Source organism: Patella vulgata, chromosome 3, assembly GCF_932274485.2.
Source record: "Patella vulgata chromosome 3, xgPatVulg1.2, whole genome shotgun sequence".
In the NCBI taxonomy this organism is placed as follows: Eukaryota; Metazoa; Mollusca; class Gastropoda; family Patellidae; genus Patella; species Patella vulgata.
This window is the reverse complement of record NC_065881.2, coordinates 416,058-428,085: the sequence shown is the minus strand read 5'-3', so window position 1 is coordinate 428,085 and position 12,028 is coordinate 416,058. Positions and strand designations below refer to the sequence as shown.

The window sequence follows — 12,028 nt, the reverse complement described above, 5'->3', positions numbered from 1 at the left end:
CGTCGTCATGAGCAACGCCGTTGGTAATCTGGGAACTTGAAAGTGGTTCCAATGGTGGACGTCGTCATACAACCGAGGCTAGATGTAGTGTACTGGAATTTGCTGAGGTTTGCCGAGTGGACGCGGATCCTGACAACCTGATTCCCTATGTCAGTAGTACAGGACGGTTAGTGCCAATTCCATTTCGCATGCATGGAACCGCCTTAGCTATGCGAATGGGAACATCAAACGATTTCTGGTTTTAATGTCGGCGTACATGTACAAGAACCTTTGTCAGTTTGAATTAGGAATAAGAGTAGGTCGTAGTGCGGCTGTTCAGGTAAAATTGACCCAGTAGAAGAGTTTATGGCGTATGCCCTTCTTCCATAACCAAACGGTTGAAGAGAAGTGGGATGTTTTAACTATTTATTAAATACATATGTACCTTGCTTGTCAATCCGACATCTAACATAGAAATAGTGTTTATACTGAACATGTACGAGGTGAATATAATACAGACGAGACATGTCCAACACAATAAAAACACTAACTGTTTCTTGTACATTATTATAACATTTTCCTCGTCGCTTTGTTCTTCTAGTCCCATTGTTTGCATTGAAAGAATACTCCACATAGTATAAGCAAGTTAGACCTAAAACATTTAACGTTGAACATGTGACAAAAAAATCTTATTCAAACAAAGTGAAGACGTGACTTTTTACTGATATAATATTTTTGTAAAATTCTTTTGTTTTGTTGTTGTTTTTTTGTTGTTATTTTTTTAAATCACGCCATATTACCACGTTAAGTCGACTAACGGTGACAATAGAGGAAAATTTAAACATAATAAACAATTATAAACATGAAGAGCAATCTACACGAGATTTAGATAAAGGGACAATCCGCTCAGCTAAAAAAAACTACTGGATTACTTAGATAATCTCAGACAATGTTAAATAATCTGAGAATTTTGCTCAGGTAGCGACGTTACCGTGAACGTTTAGGGATTCTTTGAAGTGCCCGTCAATGTATACATGAATGACCCTCGACTTTTAGTGTCATCGCCAAAACTAGGAACACTTTCCGCGTCAGCCCCGTCGGCGCCACGTCTCTACATTGCCCTGATCGCTCTACAACCACGCCCATATTCCTGATCGCTCTACAATCACGCCCATGTTCCTGGTCGCTCTGGTTGATCTACTACCACGCCCCCTATAACAAATTGCTCGATTACCACGCCCCCTATAACAAATCGCTCGACCACCACGCCCCCTATAACAAATCGCTCGACTACCACGCTCTCTATTTCTGATCTCTCGACTACCAAAGCTTGATGCAAAACGATTGAAAACATTATTCGCCATGTTAAGGGTCCTTTATCAATGGAACTGTCTGAAATTTTATGGGTTCTATGAAATATTTAAATAAAAACAAATGTTTTGATGGCGATACAAGGTAAAAATCTTCCAAACATTAAAATAATAAACAATTCAACCACCATCTAGAATTAAATTTAGACATATTTAACAATAGTGACAATATGATATGATTTTCTAAAAGACTTACATTTACAATTAAGAGAATCTTCACCTCGGGTTCAATGTGCCGCCGTAGAGTATGATATCTTAGTGAAACAAAAGAAGACCGCGTCGGTGGAAGCAATATATATTGTTCCTTCGAATTGGATATACACGTATAGAAAAAAAAACAGCACAGGGTTTAGCGTCTTCCTTACTCTTTTGCACCAACCGGGATGAAATAGACTGGAATGCGCCCTGGTAGCGGTTCTACGCCCTTACTTCAATGCTGTACTCGAGTCCTCGTACTTTCGCGCCTCATCCGAACGACTAGACCCCTTTTGCTTGGCAGGCCTTCTATCCTACGCCACTAAAAAGGGGTAACCAAACTGGAAAATTTGGGGGAATTGTCTGGTACTATTTAATGTTAGTATTTACATGGTATTTGTTCCAATTCATTACAAAAACAGAGGCTAACACAACTAGTTTATGATAAATACATCAACAACATAGGTAAACGACTCAGGTAAAATAGGTAGTTTATGATAGGTGTAGAACATCAGGTAACAGAGGTAGTTTATGATAGGTGTAGAACACCAGGTAACATAGGTAGTTTATGATAGGTGTAGAACATCAGGTAACATAGGTAATTTATGATAGCTGTAGAACATCAGGTAACATAGGTAGTCTATGATAGGAGTAGAACATCAGGTAACAAATGTAGTTTATGATAGGTGTAGAACATCAGGTAACATAGGTAGTTTATGATAGGAGTAGAACATCAGGTAACATAGGTAGTTTATGATAGATGTAGAACACCAGGTAACATAGGTAGTTTATGATAGGTGTAGAACATCAGGTAACATAGGTAGTTTATGATAGGTGTAGAACACCAGGTAACATAGGTAGTTTATGATAGGTGTAGAACATCAGGTAACATAGGTAATTTATGACAGGTGTAGAACATCAGGTAACATAGCTAGTTTATGATAGGTGTAGAACATCAGGTAACATAGGTAGTCTATGATAGGAGTAGAACATCAGGTAACAAAGGTAGTTTATGATAGGTGTAGAACATCAGGTAACATAGGTAGTTTATGATAGGAGTAGAACATCGGGTAACATAGGTAGTTTATGATAGGTGTAGAACACCAGGTAACATAGGTAGTTTATGATAGGTGTAGAACATCAGGTAACATAGGTAGTTTATGACAGGTGTAAAACATCAGGTAACATAGGTAGTTTATGATAGGAGTAGAACATCAGGTAACATAGCTAGTTTATGATAGGAGTAGAACATCAGGTAACAAAGGTAGTTTATGATAGGTGTAGAACATCAGGTAACTTAGATAGTTTATGATTAATAAAACAATAATCTCCCCTCCGCGGAATGTCTCTTAACTGTAGTTAATTATAATTAGTATATTTTAATAGGTGAGTTAATATAATATAGAAACGAGGCAGTTATTATTTACAGTCATAATACATAGTCGTAATAAATCATCTTTCACGGCTACTTAACGTTTTAGAGACTAACAAGGTAATTCTTATGTATTTTAATTGATTTTATTCATAAAAGAGGACATAGTGGATTTGAAAAAGGTAAACCGCCAAATATATAAACAGGGTATAATCGTGTGTTTGCACGTAAAATAACCCGGGCAGAATTTCCTTCATAGCATAGTGTTTGCTGGATGCACGTATAGCACACTATATGACAGGTGAGAGAGAGAATGGGGTTTAACGTCCACTATGGTTCTATGTTATTTCAATAATTCGCTCGCGCGTAGTGGTCTTTAACAGCGTGAGGAAACCGGGGGGACTCGGAGAAAACCCACAAGGTTGGACAGGCGACCATGCTCCTTGTCAAGTACAACCGGGGAATCGAAACCACATCGGTTGACTCTATGTATGCCGGGTGCTCGTATTTCACACTGTATGCCGGGTGCCCGTATTTCACACTGTATGGAGGATAGCCGTATAGTACACTGTATAACAGGTTCCCGTATTTCACACTGTATGACGGGTGCCCGTATTTCACACTGTATGACGGGTGCCCGTATTTCACACTGTATGACAGGTGCCCGTCTTTCACACTGTATGACAGGTGCCCGTATTTCACACTGTATGACGGGTACCCGTATTTCACACTGTATGACGAGTGCCCGTCTTTATTGGTGCACAAACCTAGAATATTAAACCTTATTTTATTCATACAATTTGTGTGAGATGACCATATTTGTGTGAGGTGACCATATTTGTGTGACGTGACCATATTTGCGATAAATATTTATAAATAATGTTGACCTATTGTTTTATCCAATAATATTTTTAAACTAATGTAATTATTCAATTCATTAATTTGGTACGGGCTTTGTAAATGTACCGAATATTTGTGTTTTTATCCTATTTGAGGTGGCTGATGGTAGGAGGGGCTGGGTATGCTGCTCGAAAATCACACTGAACCAATAAGTCTTATATTTTATAATATTATATGGCGGGACAAAACGACAAGCATATAGAAGAATCTCTCCAACCCCCCCCCCCCGCCGACACCACGGTTTGTATTTATTTGTTTCTTTGATTCCAGACATCCCCTATAAAGTTCAAGATTCATGTCCATCAAGAATAAGGAGAATCCCGCAAATAACAGTTCAAAATCTGGGTCACCAAATTTTTAGGTCTGCCACGAATAATAGGAAAACCTCAAATAACAGTTCAAACATATATGTCTGCTAATGATAATGGGAACAACCTCAAATAAGAGTTGTTTCTCTCATAGTTGCGCTAATGACTAGACGACATTCCATACCCCCCCCCCCCCCCCCCGACTTTAGTAATGATGAGATTGAGGCTAGGCCGAAAATTCAATCGCTAAATACTCGGTTCAGGGTGGATCAATTTGTTTGAAATTTTCAGCAAATTGCCTTAACATTATCTAATTTTTAACTATTATAGTGAGAATTGTCAGCTCTTTATCTAATCTCCAAGAATGTATCTTTAACGACATCCAGTTGGGTTTTTTGAAATAAAATAAAACCAAGTACGAACAATCCAAACCATTAGACAAAATTCGAAGTCCTAAAAACTGTATAAGCAAAATAGTGTAATAAGGCAAAATAGTGTAATCAGCGGACGTATTTTATAATGGTTTATTTTAACGTGATTATTTTCAGATGTTTGAAACCAAGTGGTGAAGGCCTTGATATAATGACGTCGATCCGATCAATCAAGTATTTACCTGGATATTAGAGATCGATATCTAATTCTCGGTTATTATAGATCTGTGGAAAACATCTCGGATTATTTTCTTGTTAAACAGACATCTTTAAAATATTACACGTGAATCAATATCTATATAAATATTAAATATCTTTCATCTACTATTAACAACATCACGTGTAAATACAGTCAAATTATACACACAGCTTCATTATAAAATAAAAAATATAACTCCACTGATAATTTATAATTTAATCGACTACCCAGACTCATCAGATAGTGATATTGTTTTACGGATACGATTTGAAATAATTTAACTTAAGTTATATCCACCGTAGACTCATTACACGTAACAGATAGTGATATTATTTTACGGGTACGGTTTGAAACAATTTAACGGTCATGTTACAGCCACCGTGGACTCATTAGACGTTACAGATGTTACTTCATGGATACGGTTTGAAACAATTTAACCGCCAAGTTATAGTTACCGTGGACTCATTAGACAATATAGATGACACTTCATGGGTATGATTTGAAGCAATTTAACCGTCTAGTTATAGCTATCGTGGACTCATTACACGTAACAGTAGATACTTCATAGATACGGTTTGAAACAAGAAGAGAGTTATAATTTCACCACCTACCTAACCAAGTTACATATAAACATCAATACACTGCTTAATTAATATCATTTAAAATAATCTGAATTGTTCTAATAACCCTACAGAAAATAAGGAGACCGTACTGGCAAGGATTCTGATAGTGTATAAAGAACGCTTAGTCGGTTGTCATACATGTGGGACGGAGTTGCCTTTAAAACCACAAGAGTCCGTTGTTTAGGGTGGAGGTTTTTTTTCCAAATTTCACCACAGGGATAGTGGTTCCGATTTCAAATGAACTAAACATTTTTTTATGACAAACTTCGTCTTCCGTGTTTTAAATATTCAAGGGGGACAACTGGAAGTCAGTGTACGTCACAGATAAACGATATTAAGTGTTTTAGAAATCGGACGCACACCCTTAACCGAGCACGACATATTAGTGATTTCCTTTACTGGACCATAATAACTGGAAATGTGTTGGTTTGTAAAATATGGCTATCGTGTTGTGTGTTTCAGAAAGTGTTTAAAATTCAAAGTTGTATGGATAACCAACAAGTGTGTACAATTCAAATGTTTAAAACTTGCAGGAATTTATAAGTAATTTGACTGTGTTATTGGAGGATTTGACTGTGTTATTGAAGAATTTGGCTGTGTTATGAAACAACTGTGTTATTGAAGGATTTAACTGTGTTATTGGAGGATTTGAAGATATAAAAATTGTAATAAGGTTGTGTATTTAACAGTTGGTTGTTTTGTGGGCTATAAATGTAAACTACAATTTTAATTAGACTAATTTTTTACTCTTGTTGTTTGACAACTTTATTTTATGTAAACACGCACAATAATCTCTGAAAAACGTCATTCCATTTTTAATATTTACAGACCCAAAAACTATCTGATAATTCCAGGGATTAAAAAGTTGAAATTGTGAATTTTATAAAAAAAAAAAAAAGAATGGTTAACACGCGAGAAGATTCTGTCGATGAATTGTGGAATAAAATCAGACCAGTTTAATGTGAATATGAAGATTTTGCATTTTGGTGAGACAGTTTGTCCTGTTCATTTCAGCCATGTTCCTTATCTAAATACGGAACGAAATTAATAAATTCTGAATTTATTTTGGAATTTGAAATTAAAGCGAGCAAAATAACTAAGTACAAAACGGGTATAAATTGGATGACAAGAGTTGATGAAACCTGGGGAGTAAATTAGTAAAAATACCTACATATTAATCGGTGGATAATATTGGATTTGATGCGTCAATAGCAACCTGAACTATTTACCATTCTTTCTTGGAAGCAGGCGATATAATCGAGTTTATCTGGGATCATTTTGTTTGGCTTTAATTTGTGGATTTTTATGTGAATGTGAGTTTTCAGAAAGAAAGTCGATTTGATGAAATAAGGACAGTTTCAATATGGTTGTCCCCGTCTCGACAACAGAAGGCTATAACACAACTACACTCCATGCTGACGGAAATGACGTCACGAGATTCCATGACCTCGTCACAATCAGTTCTTACATCATCGCGCCAATTGGAATAATTTTCAACATCCTGGCACTTATCGTCTGGGTTATTATACGTAAGCAGACGCCTATATATCCATTGCTGGTGTTATTGTCCATTTGTGACTGTGTATCACTCGTTTGTTCACTTTATGCCAAAAATTATCAGCAGACTTTCGAGATGTTTTATTCATTACCCCAGAAATATACAGTTAAGTTCATAGAATTTCCGGAGTCCTATTTTCATTATTATGGCATCGATTCGAAATTTACAGTCAGATTCTTAAGATTAACTATGGAATATTGTTCGTTTCTGGTAACCTTGGCGGTTGGAATTACTCGTTTTATCGCCATTTCTAGACCGTTAAAAGCTAAGACGTTTGTCACAACTAATTTGTGTGTTTGGTTCGGGTTAGGATCATTAATAATCAGTGTCATTTGTAAATTAGCTATAACGTTTAGTGGAGCTTTGTTTTTTCCTACTGTTGAACGCTGGTCTATCGCCGTTCGGTGCATCATCGTCTTCTTCTATGGTGTTCCTTGGTTTGTGATGTTAGTTGTGAATGTGGGAATGTTGATACATATCTGTAAGGCGAATAAAACGGGGAGATCGCTAAATACCAATCAAGATGACATTGGAAATAAATTAACTATCACCGTTTCATTAATGACATTATGCTCGCTCCTGGTGTTTCCGGTTCGCGCCATTTCTTTAGCGTACGTTGTGTCAGTTCCGGTTTCAGGTAACCAAGTGATGGACGCCGGACAACAATACGCAGCAGCTAAATCAATCATAGACAATATTACAGGGCCCACAGAGGTCGTGTCAAGGGTCAATAGTTCAGTTAATTTACTGTTTTATTGTGCTTTAGGAACAATGTTTAGAAATGTTTTATTCGGACTTGGCAGACGACGAGAAGAAGCCGCGAGCGCCATTAATCCTGAACAGCGAATATCTACAATAATATAGTAGTACATTATATAAGGTAGACTCCTCACTTCCGGTCCTCTGTGTGCACAATATGTCGTAGACTCCTCACTTCCGGTCCTCTGTGTGAACAATATGAAGAACAGAGGGAGAACCGTCCCACGTTCGGCACACCATGCTTTTGCAGAGACAGTGGAACTTTCCAATTGCAGCATTCCAGTGTCGGCAACATCTGGATGTCAAAAAGGACGTATACGCTGCAGTAAAACGTTCGTAGTCGTAGATGAATTAAGGTATGAATGGAATATGTCGCACCTTGGTGATTTCTGGTGTCGTACTCAAATATCGATGATGTAATAAATGACTAGCCTATATTAGGTTATTTTGATACTAAAAATGGTCACTGAAAGAATTATTGGCCATGTAATCTGAATACTGAAAGAATTATTAAAGATAATTGTGAATGAATATATTGGATTACGGTTGGAAGTCTAGGATGATACAAAAACAACAAAAGTGAATGTTGATTTGCACCCATTTTTTATATTTATGTATGACAATAACACCTTGTATAAATAATGTACGATTTAAACAATGTCCGTATCATTAATGTAATTTATTTGGCGTCATTTACTTCAATTATTGACAGGGATTTGTAACTGTTATCGTGTTGATCAAATAGTTCCAGCAGAAACAATTTAAATTTTTCTTTCTTTTCCACATTTAAATGTGGGTGTATTATGTCGTCAACCATGTCAGTCGGTCAATGCCATAGAAGCTACAGTTTTTAATCAGACCGACAAGGATGCCTTTTTTTGTCAGAGCGCCCAAAGAATTACAAAACATGACCGAAACGGAAAGATATGTTCTAGATAATACGTCGATTCTTAGTCTCGGTTACCCAGAGTCTTTTAGTCTTCAACGTACGGAGGGTCTGGGATCGTTATCAGTATTTGACGAAAAGTCCCTTGTCCATGCGTAACCGGGAGTTTGGTTTTTAAGTAAGAGTTGCGCCCTTTCCCGCAAAAAATCCCATAATTAATATTAACAAACATAAATCGTGACGACGAATTGGGATTACTTTAGAAAACATAGATATAGCCCACGAAGAGAGGGATTTTACAATTAAAAAAATAAGAGTGTAGGATATTGAACTGGCAATGCAATCAAATGGATTTTTTTTTAAATGGCATTCTTAAATTAATTTCATGGGCGTCAACATCTGGACTAAGACTAGTAATTATTTCCCCTTACGAATGTAGTGCGAGTTATTAATAAACAATTTTTCCCTTAACTTTTTTCTCCCCTCTTTCTGCATTTGTTGGTTGACTTTTTGGTCTAGAATTCGAGAAAAGGGATAAAATTTTCAATTTCATAGCAGTTTTGGGTAATACTGGAGATATTACAGCGGAGGGATAAGGTGTATAAGGTGCCTTTCTGCAGAGCAATCATTGTGTGTCGGAAGTAGGATTTTCACCCCAGTGAATATCAAATACCCGTAGCAAAAATTCTAAACGGTCAACTCCCTACAAAATTATGATAAGGAGATTGCCAAATGTGGTCCCCATTGTGCTTATAAAGATTTCAACCAACGGAATGTTGAACAAATATCTACAGTCTGTTATGTTACAGCCATTTAATGGGCGAATAATTGCTAGTCTAAATCTATCTTGTTTTTTTAGGACTAGTTACTTCCCTTAGACTCATAGGCGTAGGAGCCGGGGGGCAGGGGGGGGGGGCATTTGCCCCCCAAAAAAATTTATTTTCGGGCAATGAAAAATTCGACGACCTTTTTTTGCTATTAACGTTTAGAGAAAAAATATAACTAACTTATTTCTATGAGATCCACACTGCCCGAAAAGTATTATCTCGTCTTTTTCTTGTCCTCTGCATGCCCGAAAATATGCCCGAAGCTCTCTTATGATATGTATGCCCGAAAAAACGGTATTGATTTCGGGCAATTTTCTCTTATGCCCCCCTGAATTACTTTGAGCTCCTACGCCTATGCTTAGACTTTGTTTGCGTTAATGTAAAAGACCAGATAATCTAGCCAATGACCTATTATTCCCAAATATTGACAACGAGACTAATAGTCCTAGGATATTTATCTGGATGATAGAGACTAGTCTATTCTACACATAAAATAAATCAATTCAGTGTAAGTTATAGTTCTTCCATTCGTATTTCAAAATTTCAATTATCGATAATTTTGTCAATTTGTTTTTAAATCATTTATATTGTGGATATGATGTACCCAATATACATATCTGTTCTTGTCGGTCCCTTTTTGCTATGCTTTGGGCGCCATTTACGCCTCAAAATACTCATCGTTCAATCTGGTGCGGGGCATTGCAGCCGTATGAGTTGACCCCCTATTTTCGAAATACGCGATAAAGGCTAATGTATCTTTTCAATTTTGGTTCGGGGCAAAGAGGTCTTGAGAAGACTAACCCTGTCGACAACCAGCGTTCCACGACATTCTGTTCCGGAGTACTCTGTCCCCTTTCCTCTTTTCCAAACATTTTGTAAACGCGATAGAGTTGACAGTTTTTCACAAATGTTTTTTTTCAAAAAGATTTTATTGCCATTACGACAGTGATTAGATTACTAGATCCTTAACCGGCTGTGTTGGTCTATTTCCTGTTGTTGAGACTTAACCCGCTGTGTGGGCCTATTTCCTAGCTGTTGTTGAGACATAACCCGCCGTGTGGGCCTATTTCCTGTAAACGTGTGGTAATAACTAGGGTTAGCTCGTTCATTTCGTTATTAATCCATGTAACATCTTAAAAATAAGTTAAATTTATACTATTAGTATTAGGATTTATTAAACATATTCTAGTGAAACAACTTTCGTTTATCTGCAAATATTGTCAGTGAATCAAACGTTGTTATTTTTTTATTTTATTTATTTATTTTTTTTTATTTTTATCAAAATTGATACGAATATTTATAATTACGGTGCATTAGTCATGCGCCACGTTTATCATGGTAGTACTTCTCGCGCATTTTGATTGGCAGTTGTACGTGCCATATATTAAGCACCGCCTTCATGACGTAGTAAACATATCAAATTGAAAATGCCTGGTAAGCCAGCTATTAAAAGAGATGGCTGGTACCCGTATGATTAATTGTACTTGGGTGTGTCAGAAATGTAAGAAGTAAAAATAATCAATCGTTGTTTTGAAGAATGAATTGTCAGTTTTGCTTATTGAAGTACGATTTGATCAGCATCAGTTGAATCTATATTGTACCTCTGATCTGGAGACACGAAGTTTCTTATCGACTAGATTGTATGCTCCTAGGGTCTAGTATTGGCCAATGTTTGTATGCTCCTAGGGTCTAGTATGGGCCAATGATTGTATGCTCCTAGGGACTAGTATAGATCAATGATTGTATGCTCCTAGGTTCTAGTATGGACCAATGATTGTATGCTCCTAGGTTCTAGTATGGACCAATGATTGTATGCTCCTAGGGTCTAGTATGGGCCAATGATTGTATGCTCCTAGGGTCTAGTATGGGCCAATGATTGTATGCTCCTAGGGTCTAGTATGGGCCAATGATTGTGTGCACCTAGGTTCTAGTGTGGACCAATGTAGGATTAAGTGGGATAGCCTGCACAACGAAATTAACAGGAATAATTTCAAATAACCTAATTTTAATGCCCTCTCTGTAGAATTTACCCTTGGTAAGACAGGGCATGACGGGGTATAACAATAGAATGCTATTATAAATAAGTTATATAAATACGGGTATCTGAACTCGGTTGATTTTTGAATAAATAATTTAATTAATTTAGTTTTAAATATTACATTAAGAAATAGTGTGTTGTTTTATATTTAAGAACTCAAAGTACCACGTGATGGGTTTAACGCGTGCCCAGCTTGTATGTGATAAGGAGTGGGGTCGCCTGTCGAACGTCATAGGTTTTTCCAGTGTTTCCTGGTTTCCTGCCACAGCTAAAGACCCATACGCGCAAGTCCTATTATTGTGCATCATAGCTTGTGGTACACGCCATGTTAGCGCAGTTCAGATTGTTTACATATCCAAATGAAACGCTGAATAATCTGCGTTGCCAGATTTTTCAAGAGGGGTGGGGTGAGGGGGGTAGACTTGTGATATTAGTAGCTCGGTTCGGACCCTTTGTGATAGTTGTAGTCCCGTAGTGGAAAAGGGTGGACCTATTGGGGGTGGGGATGGGTGCTCTGGCATTTAAATGAAATGAGGTTTACTAGTCTACTGTTCTGCTAATGAAGACGGGCATACGCCATACA

At 37.1% G+C, this 12,028-nt stretch overlaps 1 protein-coding gene across 2 annotated transcripts; it reads left to right on the top strand.

The window, feature by feature from the left end:
* The first annotated feature begins 2,954 nt into the window (after positions 1-2,954).
* LOC126814647 (uncharacterized) lies at positions 2,955-11,575 on the top strand. Of its 2 annotated transcripts, none has more exons than XM_050539937.2 (2): positions 2,955-3,036; positions 4,673-11,575. In XM_050539937.2, exon 2 carries the CDS (start codon positions 6,741-6,743, stop codon positions 7,797-7,799), a length of 1,059 nt encoding a protein of 352 aa, XP_050395894.1. In that variant the 5' UTR covers positions 2,955-3,036; positions 4,673-6,740; the 3' UTR covers positions 7,800-11,575. The 2 variants fall into 2 exon arrangements, with proteins under 2 accessions (XP_050395894.1, XP_050395893.1); XM_050539936.2 differs by lacking the exon at positions 2,955-3,036 and adding an exon at positions 4,119-4,177.
* The last annotated feature ends 453 nt before the right edge of the window (positions 11,576-12,028 follow it).